Raw genomic sequence first — 25,054 nt, 5'->3', positions numbered from 1 at the left:
ACAGAGAATATAGGCATGCCGCATATCATTTTAATCAGCAGAGTATGATATTCGTATAGCGATGCAAATAATACACATTTTCGGCAAACAGACGTCTGGAGTTGCAAGAGACCTGTCAGCTCACTCACACCAGGCATCTCCCACTGCGTGGCGTATTAAGGCAAGATGTATGAGGACACATCTGTAGAAGTGACTAGTTTTATCATTCACAACAAGTTACTTTACTCGTTCATAAATGAGCCCATTAATGTGTTGCACTTGCTATATGTTTCATAAGCATTTTCCTGGCCAATAAATGTGGTTACAGGTATCTTTAAATCAGCCTATAATTAAGTAGCTGTACCTTAGTATTGAGTAGCAGTACCTTAGTTAGTAGCACTATTGCATTAGGTTCAGTGGTTCTCAAACTTTTGGGAATCACGGCACCCTAGAGTATCAGAAATTTTTTCACGGCATCCCATGGCAAAAAGTTTCTTATTGAGAAATTTAGAAAGAAATATTAAATTAAATAAATTGTATTTTTATTTCATCCTTAGGTTTAGTTCAGTTGCGAGGGACAGGATTTGCTTCTGTTTGTCCACATATATTATGATTGGCAGCCACCAGCACTGGTTTTGCCTATTACATTGACCATATATAATTTGAATTGGTCCTGGACCACCAACCCAGGGCACCCCTGCAAGTGTCCTGAGGCACCCCAGGGTGCCACGGCACAGAGTTTGAGAACCACTGCATTAGGTGTTTATTGAACGTTGTCAGTTTTTTTTTTTAAACTTAATCACTATAGGCCCTCTCACATTATCTGGCAATTTTTGCTTGGATGCACCCATTTATGCAGTTGCATGCATGGTTTACCACTTAACGATACTTATATTTAGAAAATTACATGATACTGTATATGCACTTACATAAGTATGAGCAAAACTATATGTGCAAATGGATAGGGACGTTTAATTTCTCTGACTGGGTCCACAGGTTATCCACAGGATAACATTGGGATATGCCGGAGCGACAGCGGAAATGGCACCAAACGGTCACAAGCTTTCTGGCCTCCCAGTATGCATCGGGGCTTCACCATATAATCCCGCCCACTGACTCAGTCAAATCAGTTTTTTGTTTGGTGTGGCAGGAGCCGGACCATGGTCACTGGGCTGCTGTTAATAGCAGCCTGAAGCTTTTATTATTTTATTTTTATAGCCTTACTATGTTTTTTTTAGTGACTTTTCTTAACAGCGTCTTAAACGCATATTAGAAAGAGTCGCTCCAACAACTCCCCACCGGGTCGCAACAACGCTTACCTTCGCAGTATAGTGCTGTCTCGACGGGCGTCTGTGTCGGATGATTCTAGCAGGTCCAGCAGACGTAACCAGGCTGTGGCCGGAGCATGGGGAGAAGGTAAGTCAATGGATTTCCTCTTACTAGGGATTCCGGACACAGCTACACTGTATTGGTGGAGACTACAAACAGTGTGTTGATGCGCCGACCACTCTTAGGTGCGACAGCGCTATGCTTTAGGGATCATAGGCTCCAGGACTAGGTTGAGGCCACGATCCTTAGAGTTTGTCAACAGGGGGAATTAGACGCTCTCCTGGCCGCCCCTCCCCCAAGTTCATGACCAGTTTCCGCGCGTCTCCCGTCCATGAACTGAATGACCTCACTTCCGTCTCAGACGCTACCACGAGGGTACTCAGTCGCAGCTTAGACGCTGCGGTTGTGTACACTAGAGTTGCCGGACCGAGTCGCAGGCCTTAGCGTCTGCATATACGTGGCATTTACTGAGCGTCCGTGTCCGTTAGTGAGCATCCGTGTCTTTTCATCAGTTATCAGAACGGCAGTTTACACCAGTAACGTCTGAATCCACTCAGCGTCTTGCGAGCGTATTGATGTATATGGAAGTGTGGTGAGTCTCCCTGTATCCCGCTCTATGGAGGAAGGGTTATACAGTACTAAAATTCTCTCTACTTGTTAGTATGAATTGTTAATTTTGGTACATATGGCATATGAGACCTGTATATTACTGTTTGTTTCTGCATGTTATGTTTGAAAAAAACCAGTTAAAAACAGAAATACAATTTTCCTACTTACTTGTAAGTTATTATGCTGGTGATTTGTATTCTCATATGACAATGTTTAATGTTTTAACATGTGACTGACTGCTAGTATGTGTGCTGACTTTTATATGTTGTCAGTTCTGTTCTGAACCTCAATTCAGGTGCACGATTGTGGTCAGATTGATCTCACTTCTATATATTTATATATAGGTGATTTTTAGTCACAAATTGTGTAGTCATTAAAACAGATTAATACCATGTCTGTGAGCGGCAAAAGTGACGAGGAGAATTTATCAGGCACTCCTACATCCTTAACATGTTTATCTTGTAAAACAGGGTTAATTGGTATAGGCCAGTTGGTCACTTATGAGGGTTATGTGCGAACTGTTTTGCTTTTCAGCAAAGTAAAAAACAGGAATTGGTTCAACAACCAGCAGAGCCACCATGGAGTATGTTCGCACAGACTTTGTCTTCAATAGCGGACAGATTAACTCCGGCAGCGCCACCCCAGGGAATAGGCTACACTATTAACCCATACATGCAGCTCCCTTCTTATGGTTTGGTTCCAGTAGCTTCTACAAGTAACCAAGGTACAGGTAAGACTAAGACAGATATGTCTATGTTGCAGACTACACAAGATGATACAGCAGATGATGATACAGTATATTCAAATACTCCGTATGATGATCAATCGCAGAGTTTCAGCTCAGAGGATGTAGCTGAACTTATTGATGCAATGAAGACTATTCTCTCTTTGGAGGAAACAGCCAAAACAGTGTCAAAATCTAAAGCACCTGTGTTTAAACGAACAAAAACAGTTAAGACTGAAATATAAGTAAAAAATATAAGATTCCGAAAAAATGGGATTCTTATTATCCATTTCCAGCTGCGGATTGTTCAAAAAGAGAAGTTCCTCCTAAAGTAGATGCGCATGTACTGCGACTTGTGCATAAATCTGCTTTGCCATTGTCGTCTACCTCTTTAAATGATGTCACAGACAGAAGGGTAGATAGCTTCTTGAAAAATATATTTTCTCTCTCAGGAGCAGTGGTAAGGCCTTCTATGGAGTCAGCCTGAATGGCAAAGGCAATGGTAGAATGGATGGAGGAACTAGAGAATGGCCTCTCCTCTCTTAATGGGGAGCAGGAGTATCATCTGGGCCGTTTAAGACAAGCTGCCCAATATTTGGAAGAAGCAGCAATTGATATGGGTACGATTGCTTCTAAAGCATCAGCCTTGACAGTAGCCGCTCGTAGAGCAGTTTGGCTACACACTTGGAGAGCAGATGCTGAATCCAAGAAAGAATTGGAAGCATTGCCTTTCATTGGAAATATATTGTTTGGGAAACAATTGTCAGATATTCTAGAATCGGAAGCTGTATCCAAAAAGGTCAGATTTCCGGCTAGTTATAACCCTAAGACTAGGGGTTCAAAGTTTCGGCCATTTTGATGGCAAGGCAAAGCAAAGGCTAAAGAAGAGTCTAAGCAACCCCAGTTCAATAGATCGGCCAGGGGTAGGAAGCAATGGGCTAGTAGAAAGCCAGCTTCCAAGCCTGAACAGAAACCATCAGCCTGAAGAGACGGGCCTCCGCCTGGAGGATTCCAGGGTTGGGGGCCGGCTCCTTCATTTTGCACACATATGGCAACAGATGCTTGGGTGCAGACGGTGGTATCTCGGGGTTATGGGTTCCTATTCAGGAGGCAGCCTCCTCAAGGATTTTTTTGCACCAGCCCGTCTCGTATATAGTCGAAGGCCAGTGCCCTGCAAGAAGCAGTTCAGAAATTGCTTCAGTTGGGTGTGATTGTTCCGGTATCCCCATCACAACGGGGACAGGGTTTTTACTCCAATCTATTTTTGATTCAGAAACCAAATGGGTCATTCCGACCAATTCTCAATCTCAAAATGTTAAACAAATACATTTTGATTCCAAGGTTCCACATGGAGACATTGCGCTCCATAGTGTTGGCTATGGAACCAGGAGATTACATGGTATCTCTGGATATACAGGATGCTTACCTACATGTGCCTATAGCACGGTCTCATCAATGTTACCTCAGGTTTGCCATCCTCCAGCAACATTTTCAGTTCCAAGCTTTGCCCTTCGGGCTAGCAACAGCACCCAGGGTGTTTACCAAAATTATGGTGGTTATGGCAGCTTATATCCGCAAGCAGGGGATAAGAATATTTCCATACCTCGACGACCTGTTAATCCTAGCACATTCGCAGGAGTTACTTTTGATCCATCTTCAACAGACAGTAGTTTGTCTACAGAGACACGGGTGGCTCATAAACTGGGAAAAGTCGTCTCTGAATCCGTCACAGCAGATGGTTCATCTGGGGGCCATATTGGATTCAGGTCTACAGAGAATTTTCTTACCAGAGAAAAAGATAGCCAAGGGGCAGGTCATGACTCAGGAGGCATTGCACACTCAGACAATGTCAGTCCATGCAGCAATGCGACTGTTGGGTCTGATGGTGTCAACCTTCAACATGGTGGAATATGCGCAATTCCACTCCAGACCTTTACAGCATCTTATTCTGACCAAATGGAACGGAAATCATCAGACAATAAAAAAGCAGATGATAAAGTTTCCAGTAAACGTCAAAAGGTCTCTAGCTTGGTGGCTACAAACATACCATTTAAACAAGGAGAGACCCTTTTGGATAAAGGAATGGCTAGTCCTGACAACAGATGCCAGTCTTCAAGGCTGGGGAGCAGTACTCGAAAGCCTTTGGTTCCAGGGAAAATGGACCATAAAGGAAAGTCGCCTGCCAATAAATCTGTTGGAAATAAGGGCCATTTATATGGCTCTAGTTCAGGCAAAGGACAGTCTGCAAGGAAGACCAGTCCAAATCCGCTCAGACAATGCAACAGCAGTAGCGTACCTCAATCATCAGGGAGGAACTCACAGCAAAAGATTGATGGAGGAAGTAACTCCCATACTAAGATGGGCAGAACTCCATCTTCCAGCATTGTCAGCAGTGTTTGTTCCAGGTGTACTGAACTGGGAAGCGGATTTTCTCAGTTGACACACCATTCAGTAAACCGAATGGGCATTACACCCAGAAGTGTTTCAGACTATAGTGAACAGATGGGGTCTACCAGAGAAAGACCTCATGGCGTCTCGTCTAAACAACAAAGTTCCGAGGTACGGATCAAGAACAAAGGATCCCGGATCGGTCCTTGTAGACGCACTGTCAGTAAATTGGAAATTTCATCTGGCATATCTGTTCCCTCCAATCTCTCTGTTACCCAGAGTAGTGAGGAAAATAAAGCAAACAAAAGGAGCCATAATTCTAATAGCTCCAGCTTGGCCAAGAAGGCATTGGTATACTAAGGATGTCCATGGAAGCACCGATACTGCTCCCTCAACGTCCAGATCTGCTAATGTGGACCCTCCTTGTTGTCACAGCCACCTGGATCGTCTGTCTTTGACGGCGTGGCTGTTGAAACCTCTATCCTAGAAGCTAGAGGATTTTCAAAGCAAGTAATTCAGACTATGCTTAGAGCAAGAAAACCTTCTTCAGCTCCTATTTATAATCGAATATGGCAAGCCTCTATTCATTGGTGTAGTGAAAAAAGTTTGAATCCAAGATCTTTTAAAGTATCCAGGATTTTGGAGTTTCTTCAAGCAGGATTGGATAAGGGTTTGAAAGTAGCTTCCTTGAGAGTTCAAGTATCAAGTTCAAGTATCAGCATTAACTGTATGGTTTCAGCGAAAGATTGCTGACTTATACCGCTTTCATATCGCAAATGCCGGATCCCACCCGGTAAGAGAAACGTGTCCTTACCGGGTGGGATCCGGCATTTGCTCTGCTATGGTGGCTTTCCGACCCGGCAATATACCGAGTCGGTTGCCATAGCAGTGGGGGCAGCAGGGGGGGGGGGGCGCAGCAGAGGTGGAGGCGCGGCGCTGGGAGATAAGCTCATCTCCTGCGCCGCCTCTCCCTATGCTGTGAATGAGAGCCGTGTCGCATCGACGCGGCTCCCATTCACACTGCGCCTGACCCGGTATTCAACCCGGGTATAACCCTTCTTTTATATCGGGTCAGGCGACCCGCTAATTCAGCGAAAGTGCTTTCACATCGCACACTGACCCGTTTCGACGTGGCATTATGCCGTGTCGATACAGGGTTATTTGTGCGATGTGAAAGGGGTATTACAGGATGTGCGTACTTTTTTTTTTCAAGGAGTTGTATACATTCAACCTCCATTTGTTCCTCATGCAGCTCCCTGGGATTTGAATCTAGTTCTTAAATTCCTTCAGGGACCTCCGTTTGAACCACTTAAGAGAGCAGATCTTAAATGGTTAACGACTAAAGTGCTCTTTCTACTGGCAATAGCCTCAGCTAGAAGAGTATCAGATTTAGGAGCACTGTCGTGTAAGTCTCCTTTCCTAAGTTTTTTTCAAGATATAGCAGTTCTCAGAACTTGGGGGGGTCATTCCGAGTTGTTCGATCGTTGCCGATTTTCGCAACGGAGCGATTAAGGCAAAAATGCGCATGCGCATGGTACGCAGCGCGCATGCGCTAAGTATTTTAGCACAAACTTAGTAGATTTACTCATGTCCGAACGAAGAATTTTCATCGTTGAAGTGATCGGAGTGTGATTGACAGGAAGTGGGTGTTTCTGGGTGGAAACTGACCATTTTCTGGGAGTGTGCGGAAAAACGCAGGCGTGCCAGGATAAAACGCGGGAGTGGCTGGAGAAGCAGGGGGAGTGGCTGGCCGAACGCAGGGCGTGTTTGTGACGTCAAACCAGGAACGAAACGGGCTGAGCTGATCGCAGTGTAGGAGTAAGTCTCGAGCTACTCAGAAACTGCTTAGAATTTTCTATTCGCAATTCTGCTAATCTTTCGTTTGCAATTCTGCTATGCTAAGATGCACTCCCAGAGGGCGGAGGCCTAGCGTGTGCAATGCTGCTAAAATCTGCTAGCGAGCGAACTACTCTGAATGACCCCCTTGATCTGGTTATCTTCCGAAGGTGGTGTCAAAGTTTCACCTTAACGAAGAGATTGTAGTCCCAGCTTTTCAGGTATCGGGACTTTCTGCGGGAGAAGCGTCGCTGGACGTAGTCCGAGCATTAAGAATCTACATAGATCGTACTAGTGCCATCAGAAAAACAGATTCTCTCTTCATCCTGTACGGATTCCATAGAAGAGGATGGCCTGCTAGTAAACAGACGCTGGCAAGATGGCTCCGAATGGTAATATCAGAAGCTTATTCTCGTGCAGATCTCTCTACTCCGGCTAATGTCTCTGCTCACTCTACACGTAAGGTAGGTCCTTCATGGGCAGCACAACATGGTGCTTCAGCAGAACAGATTTGTAAGGCAGCCACATGGTCTTCCATGAACACAGTCATCAGACATTATGCCTTGGATACTTTTGCCTCTCATGACGCAGAATTCGGGCGAAAGGTTCTCTTGTGTAATCAGGAGCGTCCCCACCACTAAAACTGGCTTTGGGAATCCCAGTGTTATCCTGTGGATAACCTGTGGACCCAGCCAGAGAAATAGACGTTATGGTAAGAACTTACCATTGATAACGTGATTTCTCTTATGTCCACAGGTATCCACAGGGGTCCCACCCTGATGCACCTGATTTGAGGATCTTTACAATCACTAAACCTCTTCCCTCTTGCATGGAAGGGTGTGCATGTGTGTTCTTATCGCCTGAATAGGTTTCTACCTGATGCTCCTGCCTAATTGCTGTGGAAAGAACTGATTTGACTGAGTCAGTGTGCGGGATTATATGGTGAAGCCCTGATGCATCCTGGGAGGCCAGAAAGCTCGTGACCGTTTGGTGCCATTTCCGCTGTCGCTTCGGCGTATCCCAATGTTATCCTGTGGATACCTGTGGACATAAGAGAAATCACGTTATCAACTGTAAGTTCTTACCATAACGTCTATTTTGCACCGCATGTTATTACCCTCATGGAGCCTTTTTGAAGAATGTGATTACTATATTTACGGTAATTACATATTATAATTGGTCATTAAGCAAATGTTTGAATTTGTGTAATGAGCTGTGGTTTATTATATTTTCTACCCTTAGGTTTCATATGTTTTGCAAGATTGGTGGCTTTCTTATTGGTAAGTTATATCAGTATAGGAAGAGTAAAGTTGACTACAATGTATTTCTACAGTGCATTCTTCAAATTGTAGACTTTTACAGATGTTTAGTGGAGGCAGTATAGAATTACAGCTTGTGCTGCTTGTAAAAAGAAAAAAAGAAACAAGTGAAGCTTTCTCTTCCTCTCATAAGACCGAAACATTGTCTGCAATATATTTATTATATATTTACAACAGGGTCTAGGTACTGACAAGCGCTATTCTCTGACATATTTTTAAAACATTTTTGATAGACATTTGGCAATGAGCAAATATTTTGTTTATTTATCATTCCATAGTTTTGAAATGAGCAGGATAGCACAGCAGCACAAAGTGTTTCAGCTGATGTGTGTTCTGATAGTGGAGGAATCAGTTACCTGTACACTTGTGTGATAATGGTACATTATATAAGTGAGGACGGAGCTGCGTGTAACAAGGAGCATGGGCTCATGATGTACAGTAAGAAGGAGGCAGTGAGGAAGCCACAGCCTGGGAGGGAAATGTAATATGCTGCACATTCTGGCAACTTTCCCCACAAGTAATAGTAGGTGATATTGAACCTGTGGGGTATATTTACTAAAGTGCGGGTTCATAGAAGTGAAGATGTTGCCCATAGGAACCAGTTAGATTCTACTTCTTTATCTAGCACCTTCTAGAAGAAAGTAAAAAGAATCTGATTGGTTGCTGTGGGTAAAGTCTCCACTTCTACAAACCCACACTTAAATATAGCCCTCAGTGTGAAAATTAAACAGCGAGTTTCAGCGTTTTGTGGCCTATTAGAAAGTCATTGATAACTGGCCAGAATGTGGTCATAATCAGCGAGATTGCTCAGACTACACGCATTTCCAGATGTCTTTCAGATCATAATAAAGAACCACATTAAACATATTTATTAATTTGTCACTAATAAATATTCCCCGGGCACCCAAAAATAATAAAAATATTGATGAGGAATATTAGTTTCAAGATGATATAATTTTAAGCAATAATGTTTTAAAAATAAGAACTTCAAATAATTTTTTACATTTTTGCTCTAATACAGGTTGAGTATCCCATATCCAAATATTCCGAAGTACTGAATATTCCGAAATACAGAATTTTTTGAGTGAGACTGAGATAGTGAAATCTTTGTTTTCTGATGGCTCAATGTACACAATCTTTGTTTAATACACAAAATTATTCAAAATATTGTATTAAATGACCTTCAGGCGGCTGTGTGTATAAGGTGCATATGAAACATAAATTAATTGTGTTTTGGGTCCCATCCAGGGACGTGCAGGCAGGGGAGGCAGTGCCTCCCCTGTCATAAATGATTAAAATAATAGAAAGAAGATACTTATGACACATATGATGTGTCATAAGTATGTGCTTAGTCTTTATATTATTTTAATCATCTTTTTATGTAAAAAAAAAACAGTTTTTCTTGTGAATCGGAGGCACCGCTCTCGGTGCCTCCCGATTGCTATGTGAAAGTGCCGGGGGCGGGGCCAGGCATCGGGAAGTAAAAGCCCATTACAAAAAGCCCTGCAAGCGGCACCTCTAGCAGTGCCGCTGTGACAAGGGGCGTGCTCTCAGAGATGAGAACACGCCCCTGTCACTGAATGATTGGCCAGTGGCAGCAGGGGTGGATTGAACTGTCAGGACGCTATGCCACCCCCCTTCCCGGGCTGACTGCCGCAAACAATGCCCTCCCCATCACACCAGTGGCTGCCGATTGTCCCCCCCCACTATGATGTTTACCGGAGACGGATGACTTCAGGGCAGCAGGGCAGGCACAGTCTGTAATGAGCAGCTGCAGCACAGCCTCATTATCCTTGTGTGGAGGCTGGGCTGGCTGTACGTAGGGGGAGCTGCAGAGTCACTTCCTCACCCTGCCAGCTCCTCTCAGGCAGTTCCCATGGGCCTTTGAGAGTTCAGAGGTCGGGTGAGGAAGTGACTCTGCAGCAGGTCCGTGACTGGCATGCTGGAGGGGGCTGGCTGGCCGGCTGATCAGGTAAGTAGGCACTGTCCTCTCTCCCCATGCCTGTTTTTCTCTCTCTCCATGTGTCTAGCTGTCTCTCTCTCTCTCTGTGTCCCTCTCTCTGAGTCCCTTCCCAAACCAGTCTCCCTCCCCCTCCCCATATCACTCTCTTCATGTCTGTCTGTCTCTCTCTCTCTCTCTCTCTTTGCATGTCTTTCTCTCCCTGTGTCTGTCTCTCCATGCCTCTCTCTCTCTCTCCATATGTCAGTCTCTGTCTCTCTCTATCTCTCTCCCCTACCAAAAAATACATGATGAAAAAGCACTCCATAGAATAACATATAATGATATAATAATATAAAAGTTGGCATGGTTAATATATTAAAACACTTTAATATGGCAAATATCCCATGTATATTACAGAAATCGTAAAATGACAACCAGCTTGCAATTAGCATTAAAATCACATATGTTTAAAAAGTGCATGTAGTAATATGTAACAGTTTATGCCCCTGTTCCAATAATACAGAATACATTTAAGTATACCTGTTCCTAGTATAGTCCCTGGGGGGTGATAGGCAGTCTATTGGGTGTAGTAGGGTATGCCGGCAGCCAGGCTCCAGGCGACCAGCATACCGGCGCTAGAATCCCGACCGCTGGCATACCGACAGTGTGGTGAGCGCAAATGAGCCCCTTGCTGGCTCGCTATGCTGCGGGCACGGTGGCGCGCTACGCGCGCCATGCTATCTATTCTCCCTCCAGGAGGGTCGTGGACCCCCAAGTGGGAGAAAAAGTGTCGGTATGCCGGCTGTCGGGATTCAGGCACCGGTATACTGTGCTCCGTGATCCCGACAGCCGGCAAACTGAAGACCACCCAGTCTATTGATGAGCACAAAATCAGCAGCATTGAATAGTTACCGCAGCTGATGGTAGGGTCACAATCCTACACCAGGTACAAGTAGTCATTCAGATGCATTGGGTATGGTTGACTGGCGGCCGGGATCCTGGCAGTCAGCATACCGACGTCGGGATCCCGGCCGCTAGAAAGCGATTTTGTTCTTTTGTGACCCTACCATCAGCTGCGGTAACTATTCAATGCTGCTGATTTTGTGCTCATCAATAGACTCTCTATCACCCCCCACGGACTATTCTAGGAACAGGTATACTGACATGTATTCTGTATTATTGGAACAGGGGGGGCATAAACTGTTACATATTACTTCATGTACTTTTTAAACATATGTGATTTTAATGCTAATTGCAAGCTGGTTGTCACTTTACTATTTCTGTGATATACATAGGATATTTGCCATATGTCCTGTGTGAGCTTGCATGGAAGGAGCAACGGTGGCCGGGACCCGGGAGCTGCATAAGAGGAGGTGAGATCCCATACTGCCCACTTCTTCCCACCAGTACTCCCATCCTGCCCCCCTCCTTCTATTACTCCCTGCCTCACCCCCTATTCTACACTACTGTTACTCCAATCCTGCCCGCTGCTCTCCACCACTACTACTCCCAGTCTGCCCGCCTGCTCCTCCTCCCTCTCTCTCTGCCATCTCCCTCTATTTCTCTCTCCTGTTTCCTTGCTACTCCTCTTTCCCATATACCCCTATTTCTGTTCTCTCTTTGCCATCTCCTCTATTCCTCCTCTCCCATCTCCCTCTATTCCTTCTCTATCTTCCTGCTGCCCCCTATTCCATCTCTCTTCCTTCTCACCCTATTCCTCTCTCTCTGCCATCTTCCCCTATTCCTACTCTGTCGTCTATCCCTATTCCTCCTGTCTCCATATTTCAACTCTCTCTCCCATCTCCCCATATTCCACCTCTCTGTCTCCCATAAATTTATAAAAATTGACAATGTATTAGCCGCCTGCTCATCACAAGTTTGATGAGCAGGAAGGCTGCTGGCACAGGCGGCATCAGACTGAGATGCAGATTAGCGGCTGGGGGTCAAGCAATTGATGGCGGTGATTTTGTAGGCCATTGGCAGGGTCGGCACCCATTAGTGGCGGCAGTAGTGGGCATTGGCACGGCGGCAGAAGATGACATCGTCTGGACTCCATAGAGATTATGGCTGCAGTGCCTCGCCAGCCACTGACCTCACCGCACGCCACTGGTCCCATCACCATGATATCTCATTATGGTATGCAATTACAGGTTGAGTATCCCTTATCCAAAATGCTTGGGACCAGAAGTATTTTGGATATGGGATTTTTCCGTATTTTGGAATAATTGCATACCATAATGAGATATCATGGTGATGGGACCCAAGTCTAAGCACAGAATACATTTATGTTACATATACACCTTATACACACAGCCTGAAGGTCATTTTAGCCAATATTTTTAATAACTTTGTGCATTAAACAAAGTGTGTCTACATTCACACAATTCATTTATGTTTCATATACACCTTATACACACAGCCTGAAGGTAATTTTAATACAATACTTTTAGTAACTTTGTGTATTAAACAAAGTTTGTGTACATCGAGCCATCAGAAAACAAAGGTTTCACTATCTCACTCTCACTCAAAAAATTCTGTATTTCAGAATATTCCGTATTTCGGAATATTTGGATATGGGATACTCAACCTGTATTCCAAAATACACTTCCTTTGCACTTCAAGAGTAGCTCCCGGACAGCGCAGCTTTAGCGTGCTGGCCGGGAGCTACTCATCGCTCCCTGGCCCGCAGCGGCTGCGTATGACGTCACGCAGCCACCGCGGACTGCCCCCCCCCAACGGACCGGCCACGCCTGCGTTGGCCGGACCGCTTTCCCTAAACGGCACCGGCGCATGCGCAGCAGCGAGCTATCGGGTCAGAATGTCCCCCCGTGATCAAAAAAGACACTGGATTTTTTCACAGTTTGGCCTTACGCGTGCGCACTATGATCCGTAAGCATGCGCATTCGATCAATAATCGGGCGAATTCGCATAACAGCGATCAGGTCTGAATCAGGCTCATAGTCTGATATATTGGAGCTGTGTTCAAGATTGATAAGAGTATTGATGGCCAGCACCTGCCACACTAATGTGTGAGGATTGCAAGGACTAACTGATCTCTATATGAAACACATTTCCTACATTCTGCTTATTTAGGGAACCCATACTTCTTTCAGTCACTTTAATCTATGGATATGATAGATCTCAGTGGCAATCAGCAATAACGTTACAAGCTTATTGATTGGATGTCCGTTCTTTGCTGAAATGTCATTTTCAGAGTTGCTGATTTGTGTTTCCTCTATTAGGGCAACAGAGCAGGAAAAACTGAATGTTACCTCCGGAACCGATAGCAATGGTACAAATACAGAGCAGTTAGACCTCCGCTTCTATTTGGGTGTCTATGCAGGTAATGCACAATAAACACCATGCAGAAATTCTATCTGATGCATTTTATTACTTTATCATGGCTACTACAGGGAAATGTATACACTTAACATAGCTGTTCTGCTATCCTTTTCTACATACTTTTTCTAAGCATGCCTTGAAATTCTTGTATTGTTCCTCTTTGCCCACCCGACATGTTTATACCCCTGGTGATGTCATATCATGCCCCCAATAATGTCAGAGCCTTGCTTTTCTAATGTAGCATGTTGTTTTATATGTAATTTGCACTAAAGACACTTTAATAAACACACCTTTGGTTTAACTCCTGATAACACCTGAGGTTCCTGATACTTAAAATGCACCATGAGTACTGCTTATTTACAGGAATATTATATAATTAGGAATAAATTATATTACTGAGGCGCAAGTGGTTCAGCTCCTTCCTACTCGTTGTGTAGATGTATGCTGTCACTATGTGACTGGAACACAAATGGACAAAGTGGCTATATGGGGGAGAAGTGGTATCAGTGCACCTTGTGGCAACTGATACCGATACTCCCCCATGTACTACAGAGGCGGTGCGTGCAGAATGACAGTGGCGCTATGCGTCCTTGTCCATATCGGCGCTGCTATTTAAAAGAGAACACGCCAGTATATAGGGGCAGTGTATGAAAGGACAGTTGCACTGACTGTTCTGACAGCTGCAGCTGTGGATTTCGACAGCTTCAGGTATCGTTGCCCATACACCACTGGCAGGGACAGCTATATCTCTGGCTGTGATGGTTGCCGGCTCCGGCCTGCCAGCGAGATCTTGCGTGACACCGGAGCTGGCCAGGGCAAAACACAGCGCATCAAAACAAGGCCAGTGCGCTGTGTGGCACAGGCAGCAATCGCTAGAGGGGGCAGTTTTCACTTCTTCACTTCGGCATCCAAGATGTTCATACATCCCGGCACTGCTGCTTCCTACTTCGCCTTGGTAAAGAGGCGAAGCAGAAAGCGTTTTACCCGCACGATAAGTTCCCCCCTGTGTTCCCATCCATTCCACTGGTTGTAATGGTGTTGTACTTCTGTGTGTAAAGATGGTAGGAGTTGTAGTTTATTGCTACACTAAAATTATTTTGAAAATTTCCAGACATATTTGGAATAGATTGGTTTAGATTCCAAAAATTCATTGATTCCATTACATGCAGTTATAGTAGTAATTATTGTCACATGGATATCTGCTGTTATGCCTCTTCTCCAGTGCAGCTGCAGGAAGGAATGGAAGGATATTCGAGATATCTGCTGCAGTCCCTCAGTCATACATTAGGGTGATACTAAATACTTGCAGTGTCCCCCTCGAAAATGGGTGTCTTCAGGGAGTAAGCCACACATATGTTATGACAAAGGGAGATTAACTGCAGTAACCATGAAGTTGACAGTGGAACTTGAACAAGGATTTCCAGAAAGGGGATGTAGTCAGGATTGTGGTATTCAGGATCTCCATGGTCAGAATCCCAACTGTAACAATGCTGCATGATCCCGATGGTGAGTATTAGGGATTGTTTTAGGGTTAGACATTAGGGGGAGGGTTAGGCTGCAAGGGTGGGTTGGTAGTCAGGTTACCGCTGCCGGAGGCGTGGGTTACCGTTAGAGCTAGGGTCAGGTTTATAATACTCAGCAGTTTCCGTCGGCATTGTGAACGTCGGGATCCTGACCTCCAGCACTTCATACCCAACCCCCAGAAAGTCACTGTTGGTCATTGCATTTAGCCACTGAGTTTTCCATTATTTCTCTAGCATCCATAAGGGATATTGGGGAGACTTAGTACGATTGGTCTAGACCGGGTCCAAATGAGTCAGTGCACTTTAAATTTCTTCACTTGGTGTGCTGGCTTCTTCCCTCTATGCCCCCTCCCACAGGCAGTTTAGAAAAAAGTGCCCTCAGGAGAGGATGCACATCTCTGAGCTCCAGAGAGTTTTCTTAAGTTTATTTTCAATCTTTGTTATTTTCGGTATGCTGTTTGGGCAACAGCATACCTGCACCGTGGGAGTTATGGGGGACGGTCACCGGCCTTGCAAGGTGTCAGAGCCGTAGTAAGAAAAACACCAGAAAACAGTTGCGCATATGCCTTTAAAAATGCAGCCTGAGTCACCTCACAATGGTTCACCAACCATAGATAAAACAGTTGCAATATAGAAAGAAGAGAAACCCAGTGGCGCAGAAAAAGCAAAAATAAACAATACAGTGTTAATATAACAATAGGTCTTTCCTCTTATTGAAGATTATTTTCCATATATGTAATTCTCTTTTGGGACTTTTCCTCCAGAAGATATACCTCAAACAGGGAAAAAAAGGTAATCCTTAGTGCAACACCGTTTGGTAACTGAATATATCACACACCAGTATGTAACTTTGATTTACTGTGAGCATGGATAAACACAAACTGTGCGGTGTATGCCACACCAGATTCTTTCCCTTATCAGCTGATTCTGTATCATGTGAACAATGCAGCCAATCTTCACAACTTAGTGAGGGGGCTGGGGGAGAGAGTTCAGAGCCTTCCTGGCTTGGTGCCATTAAAAATATGTTGTCTGATATGTCATCACAACTCACTGCTAATTCTCAAAAAACTCAACTACTGCAGCAGGCTGTTGCAAACCTCGCTGCCAGGGCAGATGTTAAATGACCCCCCTTCTCTAACTCAGGACCGCAAAAGTTACTCTCTGATTCAGATGAAGAAATACATGAGGATGGCGAGGACTTGGACCCCGTCAGTGGGGATTCTACTTCTGCTCAGGGTATTGAACCCCTCATTCTGACTACACGGGACGTGATAAAACTCCCTCTAGAGGACGCTGCGTCACAGAAGTAATTTTTCTTTACACAGAACAAGCTTAATGTCACGTTCCCCTATGCTGCAGAGTTAGATGACCTATTTAAGTTAACCTGGAAAAATCCAGACATTTTGCACACTTTCCCATTTGCTCCTGAAGGTAGGAAATTCTGTGAAGAACCCCCGGGGGTTGACGTATCAGTCTCTCGACTGTCTAAGAAGGCGGTGCTGCCTGCCCCGGGCTCCTTTACCATAAAGGACCCAGGGGTCAGAAAAATAGAGACTACACTAAAGTCTGTCTACACAGCTGCAGGTATATCACAAAGGCCGGTCATTGCAGGGTGCTCGATGACACATGCCAATCAAACGTGTGCTGCTCAAATTCTGGAGGGCCCTCTCCGGGGATATGCCTCTGGTCACTACAGTGACTCTCCTGAAGCACATTCAGGACACTGCATGTCTCCTGTGTGACGCACTCAAGGAGATGGGCAATGTTAATGCTAGGACCTCTGCCATGGCAGTGTCGGCGCAGGGCCTTGTGGTTGCGTCAGTAGACAGCGGACGCAGAGTCCAAGCGCAGTGTGGAGTCTCTCCCCTTTCCTGGGGAGTGGCTCTTTGAGGTTGAGTTGGATATGTGGATTTCTAAAGTTACTGCGGGGAAATCCACATTTCTCCTTTCGGTCTAACAGATTTCGATCTAGGATCAGAGGTGCCTCTAATACAGCAAGAGGCACCAGAGGTAAGACAAGAAAACCAGCTACCACCGGTTCTCGGGATCAGAGCACCGGTTCCACTTCCTCCAAGGCCTCAGCATGACGGTGCACACCCACCCCGAGGGTATCTTGAGGTGGGAGCTCGGCTGCATCACTTCAGCCGCATCTGTGAAGGCTCTTGCCAGGATACCTGGGTAAGGGACCTTATTTCTCAGGGCTACAAGCTGGAGTTCGACAGCGCTCCTTCTCAACGATTTTTCAAATCAAGCTTACCAGCTTTGGAGGATACGCATGTTACACTGCAACAGGCCATCCTAAAGCTGGTCCGGACCCACTGCAACAACAGGGAAATTGTTACTACTCCAACCTGTTTGTGGTTCTGTAGCCAGACGGTTCGGTAAGGCCCATTTTGAATCTAAAGTCCTTGAACCCTTACCTAAGGGTTTTCGATTAAAAAATGGAATCCTTGAGAGCAGTGATTGCGGGCCTGGAAGAACGGGAATTCATGGTCTCCCTGGATATCAAGGACGCCTATCTTCTTATTCCTATTTGGCCACCTCATCAGGTTTATCTGAGGTTTGCCCTACTGAACCATCACTACCAGTTCCAGGCACTACCCTTCGGCCTGTCCACAGCTCAGAGGGTGTTCACAAAGGTAATGGCGGAGATGATGCTCCAACTCTGGGTCCAGGGGGTTAATGTTGTCTCTTACCTGGACGATCTCCTGATAAAAGCAAGATCCAGAGAGCCTTTATTGCTCCATATCGACCGCACTATCCAACTTCTGTCATACCGTGGGTGGACTCTCAATTTACAGAAGTCCCACCTAGAGCCGTCTCAGCAGCTCCTGTTCCTGGGGATGTTACTGGATACTGTGTCCAAGAAAGGTGTTCCTCCTGGAGGACAAGGCGACAACACTTCAGGAGATGGTCCGCATGGTGCTCCAACCTGCTCGAATATCCATCCATCTTTGCATAAGGTTGTTGGGGAAGATGGTTGACTCATACGAGGCGATCCAATATGGGAGGTTCCGTGCCAGAACATTTCAATTGGATCTCCTGAGCAAGTGGTCCGGATCACATCTTCAGATGCATTGGATGATATGGCTGTCACCTCAGGCCAGGATTTCCCTCCTGTGGTGGCTACAGTCTTCCAATCTCCTGGAAGGCCGGAGTTTCGGGATTCAGGATTGTACCCTCCTCACAACAGATGCAAATCTGAGAGGATGGGGAGCTGTCACCCAATGGGCTCAGTTCCAGGGCAAGTGGTCAGCCCACGAAGCCCTCCTTCCGATCAAAATTCTGGAACTTCAGGTGATCTACAATGCTCTGCTTCAGGCCTCTCCTCTACTTCGGGATCACGCGATCCAGGTACAGTCAGACAGCGCCACAGCAGTGGCGTACATCAATCGGCAAGGAGGGACAAAAAGTGAGGCCTGCATGCGAGAGGTGTCAAAAATACTCCTCTGGGCAGAAAGAAATGCGAGAGCAATGTCCGCAATCTTCATTCTGGGCGTGGACAACTGCGAAACGGACTTTCTGAGTCCTCACAATCTCCACTCGGGAGAGTGGGGTCTCCACCAGCAGGTGTTTCGGCAGATCACCGACCAGTGGGGCTGCCCACAGGTAGACATGATAGCTTCTCGGCTCAACATGAAGCTTCTTTGGTATTGCTCCCGAACCAGGGATCCTCAGGCGAGGGCAGTGGATGCACTGACGTCGCCTTGGACTTACCGGTTGGTCTATTTATTTCCTCCCATTCCATTGCTCCCAAGGGTGCTCAAGCGAATCAGGAATCAAAGAGTCCAGGCAATTCTGATTGCCCCGGATTGGTCTCGGAGGGCTTGGTATGTGGATCTTCTGGGCATGTCTGTCGAAGACCCCTTGCCTCTGCCAATGAGAAGAGATCTTCAACAAAGTCCGTTCGTCTACCCGGACTTACAGCGGCTTCGTTTGACGGCTTGGAAGTTGAGCGGAACATCTTAGCTCACAAGGGCCTTTCCAAAAAGGTTATTGCTACCATGATTCAGGCCAGGAAAGCTGTGACATCATAACACTATCATCATATCTGGAGAAGATATGTCTCTTGGTGCGAGGAACTCACGTATCCGCCTGCGGAGTTCCACTTGGGACGTTTCCTCAGTTTCCTGCAGGCTGGTGTGGATAAGGGCGTATGTCTGGGTTCCATTAAGGTCCAGATTTCAGCTCTCTCAATTTTCTTCCAGAAGAAATTGGCAGTATTGCCAGAAGTTCAGACCTTCTTACAGGGAGTGCTTCCCATTCAACCTCCTTTTGTGCTGCCCACGGCACCCTGGGATTTGAATGTAGTGTTAGAATTTTTACAGTCCCCTTGGTTTGAACCTCTGATGACGGTAGAAGACAAGTACCTCACGTGGAAGATGGTGATGTTATTGGCCCTGGCTTCTGCTAGGCGTGTCTCGGAATTAGGGACCTTATAGTGTAAAGTCCCTACCTGATCTTTTACGAGGACAGAGCGGATCTCAGGAGTAGGCAGCAGTTCGTTCCACTTAAATCAACCTATTGTAGTTTCGTCAAGTACTGGCACTTCTGCTCCTCCAGAGGCATTGGATGCAGGGCAAGCCTTAAAGCTCTATGTCAAGAGAACGGCTGGAATCAGAAAGATGGATTCCTTGTTCGTGCTATATGATGCACAGAAAAAGGATTCGAAGCAGTCCATTGCTCGTTGGCTTAGGCTTACTATCCAGCAGGCCTATGTGTCGGCAGCCTTACCTGTACCACAGTCTCTGAAGGCCCACTCAACAAGATTGGTGGGGTCTTCCTGGGCAGCTGCCCGTGGAGTCACGACTTTGCAACTATGCCGAACTGCTACCTGGTCGTGGATCAACACCTTTGTGAAGTTCTACAGGTTTGATACCCTGGCCAAAGAGGATACCCAGTTTGGGCAGGCGGTGCTGCAGAAGTCCCCCGTTCTGGAAGCTTTGGGACGTCCCCATTGTACTAAGTCTCCCCAATAATCCCTTATGGATGCTAGAAAAAATAGGATTTTAATTACCTACCAGTAAATCCTTTTCTCGTAGTCCATAAGGGATATTGGGCGCCCGCCTCAGTGCATTGACTTTTCTGCAGGTTGTCTTTTCTGTGGTTACCTGTTCAGCTGTTGTTGTTTGGTTACCTGCCGTTGCTGGTTGTTTTATGTTAATGGTGTGTAAATCTCACCACTCTTTGTTGTCATGTTCCTTCTCTCATATATGTCCTTTCTCCTTCGGCCACCAGGACAAGGGGAAATTACGATCACCTCTGCCTGTCAATCAGGCAGAGGCGGTTGCTGGCCGGGAGGGGGGCGGCAACGCTCCGTTTTCTGGGTGGAAACGGAACGTTGCAGGGGCGTACCAGCCCAAACGGTGGGCTGGTACGCGTGAACGGGGGCGTGTCGGGGGTGCGGCTGTGTAATGTCACACGCAGCCGCTGCGACAACAAAAATGGCGCTTTGACTCCTGCGGCCGCACTTAAGCTGCGCCGGCAGGAGTCATCCTTAATTTCTGCTAACAAGCAGAAATTGCTTGCTGTTCGCAATTTCTGCTTGAAGCAGGGGGGAGGCGTCGGTCAGCATGCTGGGCGGCCTTGCCCAGTGCTGGGCGGCCCCCAGCATGCGTGCTAATGGTTAGCATATTCTGCTGATTAGCAGAATTTGCTAACCTTACTGAATTGGGCCCTATGTCAGAATTTAGCTGCTCCTTTGTTGGGGTATCTGAGATGTAAAAATATCCAAATATACTTTTGTTGCAAGTTCATCCACCTTTGGACAACAGTGTGAGATTTGCCAATGTGCGCTCTCCACAAAAAAAGGGTGATTTTTATTTTACACACCTATCAAGGACTTTTTGTCCCCCTAAAAACATTGTTAACTACAGTATATTTCCATTTATTTTTCCTGTGGTACCCGAGATGCAATAGGCCTAGAATTACTCAGTAGCATAAGCAACCTGTCAGACAGCCGTGTGAGATTGTCCAAAGTGCACCACTGATATTCACAGGGTGAGTTTGATACAGCCATTACCTTATTTTTCCAAAAACAGTATACACTGTATTCTTCTCTTACTCCCTTCACATAATAATTGGACATATTCACTGGAGACATATTCACTGATGGAAGGTTAAAGAAGTGCTGGAACCACTTTTCCACATTCTTGAGAAACAGATGGGCTGCTTCTGCTGCTAGAGACTATCTGCAGTTATCAACTGACCACATATGTACCTCATCATATTGACATTTATGCATGTATTTCAGTCAACACATATTGCAAATTGCCCAGTATTGCACTATGTATGGGCAGCAAAAGGAATAGCTCTGTTCCTGTGCTTACACATTTGTATGTGTTTACTAAGTGAACACAAGGTGATAGACAGATGTTTGTAGAATATATGTATGTATGTATATATATATATATATATATATATATATATATATATATATATATATATATATCTTGGTTATTGGACCGGCACTCCTCTTTCATCAAAAGATGCTGCTCCGGTGCCTCCAGTAGCGGGAAGTATCTATCAATGGAAAGAATCTGCGGCACTCGGAGTCTTTACTGCAAAAAAATGTGTATTCACACAAACACCACCGGGTGCCCGCATAGAAAAGATTCAATATGTGTGTCAATAGATGCAGCACTCCAGGCAGCTTAATAATAGACAGGAAACGGCAGTGTGTTAGCGACATTTCAATGCTTAAAGCATTTTCCCCAGACTTACAATCAAGTAGTAAACACTCACCTAAATACCGGCATCACCCCAGTGACTAACATGTTTCCTGTCTATTATATATATATAATAATATTTTATTTGTTAAAGCCACTTGTACAGCTTCTTCAAGTGTTCTACAATATGTATTCCTTGTATACTTCCAGGCCTAACAGTTGCTACCATCTTCTTTGGCATTCTGCGTAGTCTGCTGGTGTTTCATGTCCTCGTCTCTGCTGCCCAGGCCTTGCACAACCAAATGTTCCAGTCACTCCTACGCGCGCCCGTCTTGTTTTTCGACAGGAACCCAATCGGTAGGTTTATCTCACATTACTATTGCTTTGTTGAACTATTGTTATGGAAAATAATCTGTCTTTCTTGTTAAGCACCTGCAAAACAAGATCAAAGGTATTTTTGCCACTCCTTAGTCTGTATGACGTGCTAAACGCTAATGTTATTACAGTAGGTGAAGAATACAAGTGTGTAATTTCAATGCCCTTACTTGTGGGATGTACGTATAGCTTATTATAGTATTTGTTTATGGTATTTAATTTAATTTCTCTAACGTCCTAGTGGATGCTGGGGACTTCGTAAGGACCATGGGGAATAGACGGGCTCCGCAGGAGACAGGGCACTTTAAGAAAGAATTAGGAATACTGGTGTGCACTGGCTCCTCCCTATATGTCCCTCCTCCAGACCTCAGTTAGAATCTGTGCCCGGACAGAGCTGGGTGCACTTTAGTGAGCTCTCCTGAGCTTGCTAATAAGAAAGTATTTTGTTAGGATTTTTTATTTTCAGAGAGATCTGCTGGCAACAGACTCTCTGCTACGTGGGACTGAGGGGAGAGAAGCAGACCTACTAACTGTGGATAGGTCGTGCTTCTTAGGCTACTGGACACCATTAGCTCCAGAGGGATCGAACACAGGAACGCACCCTTGGTCGTCCGATCCCAGAGCCGCGCCGCCGTCCCCCTCGCAAGCCAGAAACCAGAAGCCGGCGTGAGAAGCAAGAAGACTTTGAAAGCGGCGGCAGAAGACTCCAGTCTTCATATGAGGTAGCGCACTGCACTTCAGCTGTGCGCCATTGCTCCCACATTAAACCCACACACTCCGGTCACTGTAGGGTGCAGGGCGCGGGGGGGGGGGGGGGGGGGCGCCCTGGGCAGCAATTAGAGACCTCTTGGCAAAGTGGGCATATATACAGTTGGGCACTGTATATATGCATGAGCCCCCGCCATTATTTTACACAAAATCGCGGGACAGAAGCCCGCCGCTGAGGGGGCGGGGCTTCTTCCTCAGCACTCACGAGCGCTATTTTCTCTCCACAGCTCCGCTGAGAGGAAGCTCCCCAGGCTCTCCCCTGCAGAAGCACGATAGAAGAGGGTGTAAAAGAGAAGGGGGGCACATAAATATGGGGTAAAAACAATGTATACAGCAGCTACTGGGTTAACACTACGTTACTGTGTGATTCCTGGGTCATATAGTGCTGGGGTGTGTGCTGGCATACTCTCTCTCTGTCTCTCCAAAGGGCCTTGTGGGGGAACTGTCTTCAAATAGAGCATCCCCTGTGTGTGTGGTGTGTCGGTACGTGTGTGTCGACATGTCTGAGGTAAAAGGCTCCCCTAAGGAGGAGATGGAGCTAATATGTGTGTGAGAGGGTGTCTCCGTCGACAAGGCCGACACCTGTTTGGATATGTGTAAGTGCTAAGGTGAATTTATTGCACAAAAGATTAGAGAACAGACAGGAAATCTACCCATGTCTGTCCCTATGGCGCAGAGACCTTTAGAGTCTCACAATGCGCACTATCCAAAATAATAGACACTGATATCGACACAGAGTTTGACTCCTGTGTCGACTACGATAATGCAAAGTTACAGCCAAAATGGCAGAAAAGTATTCAATATATGATTATTGTAATAAAGATGATTTGCATATCACTGATGACTCATCTGTCCCTGACACAAGGGTACACATTTTAAGGGGAAGAAAGCTGAGGTAAATTTCCCTCCTCTCATGAGGAAAAAGAGCGGGAATCTCCAGACAAGAGACTGCAGCTTCCCACAAAGAATTCTCAGGCAGTATCCTTTCCCCACTAGGGCCAGGATGTGATGGGAATCTTCCCCTAGGGTGTCACGTTTGCCCAAAAGGTAGCCCTAGCTATTCTCAGGGATCCTGCAGATAGCGTGCACATTTTGGTACACTACTCAGACCGGCGATTGTGTCGGCATGGGTTTATAGCGCTGTGGCGGCGTGGACAGGTACCTTATCAGCAGAAATTGAAACCCTAGTATGTATATATATACATGTATGTATGTATGTATATATATATATATATATATATATATATATATATATATATATATATATATATATTAAAGATGCTGTCTTAAAAGATATATATCATAAAACATGCCCAAAGAGACATGAGTATACTGGGTCCTAGAGGCAAAGCTATGTCGATTTCTGCTTGACATATCCTGTAGAATATGCAATGGACAGATGATGCCAATTTAAGTGGCATATGGAAGGCTGAGGATTGTGTGGAGAAGGGTTTTGGGACCTGGTCTCCACAGCTATAGCTGGTAATTCTGATATTTTGCCTTATATTCCTGCACAGCCTAGGAAAGCGCGTCATTATCAAATGCAGCCTTTCGAACAAAGAAACAAGAAAGTCCGAGGTGCGTCCTTTCTTGCCAGAGGCGGGGGCAGAGGAAACCAGCTGCACAACACAGCTAGTTCCCAGGAACAGAAGTCCTCCCCGGCCTCTACGAAAATCCACCGCATGTCGCTGGGGCTCCACAAGCGGAGCTAGGCCCGGTGGGGGCACGCTTTCGTAAGTTCAGCCACAAGTGGGTTCACTCCCTGTTAGATCCCTGGTCAATAGATATTGTGTCTCAGGGATACAAGCTGGACTTTGAGAAGATGCCTCCTCACTGACGGCCCTGCCGGCTCTCCCCCCCCCCCCCCCCTGAGAGGGAAACAAGGTTAACTGCAATTCACAAATTGTATCTTCAACAGGTGGTGGTCAAGGTTCCCCTCCTTCAACAAGGAGGGGGTTATTATTCGACCATGTTGTAGTCCCGAAACCAGATGGTACGGTCAGACCCATATTGAATTTAAAATCCCTGAACATATACTTGAAAAGTTCAAGTTCAAGATGGAATCGCTCAGAGCGGTCATCGCAAGGGAGGGGAATTTTATGGTGTCTCTGGACATAAAGGATGCTTACCTTCATGTCCCCGTTTGTCCACCTCATCAGGAGTACCTCAGATTTGTGGTACAGGATTGTCATTACCAATTCCAGACGTTGCCGTTTGGTCTGTCCACGGCACCGAGAATATTTACCAAGGTA

At 45.8% G+C, this 25,054-nt stretch overlaps 1 protein-coding gene across 1 annotated transcript in view; it reads left to right on the top strand.

The window, feature by feature from the left end:
* ABCC4 (ATP binding cassette subfamily C member 4 (PEL blood group)) overlaps positions 1-25,054 on the top strand; it is a 675,760-nt gene that overhangs the window by 274,911 nt on the left and 375,795 nt on the right. Inside the window, exons 17-19 of the mRNA XM_063953021.1 lie at positions 8,108-8,145; positions 13,369-13,469; positions 21,870-22,016. Coding sequence (XP_063809091.1) covers positions 8,108-8,145; positions 13,369-13,469; positions 21,870-22,016 — 286 coding nt within the window. The remainder of the gene's footprint in view (positions 1-8,107; positions 8,146-13,368; positions 13,470-21,869; positions 22,017-25,054) is intronic.

This window comes from Pseudophryne corroboree, chromosome 2 (genome assembly GCF_028390025.1).
Source record: "Pseudophryne corroboree isolate aPseCor3 chromosome 2, aPseCor3.hap2, whole genome shotgun sequence".
Classification (NCBI taxonomy): Eukaryota; Metazoa; Chordata; class Amphibia; order Anura; family Myobatrachidae; genus Pseudophryne; species Pseudophryne corroboree.
This window is presented reverse-complemented; position numbering and strand designations above follow the sequence as displayed.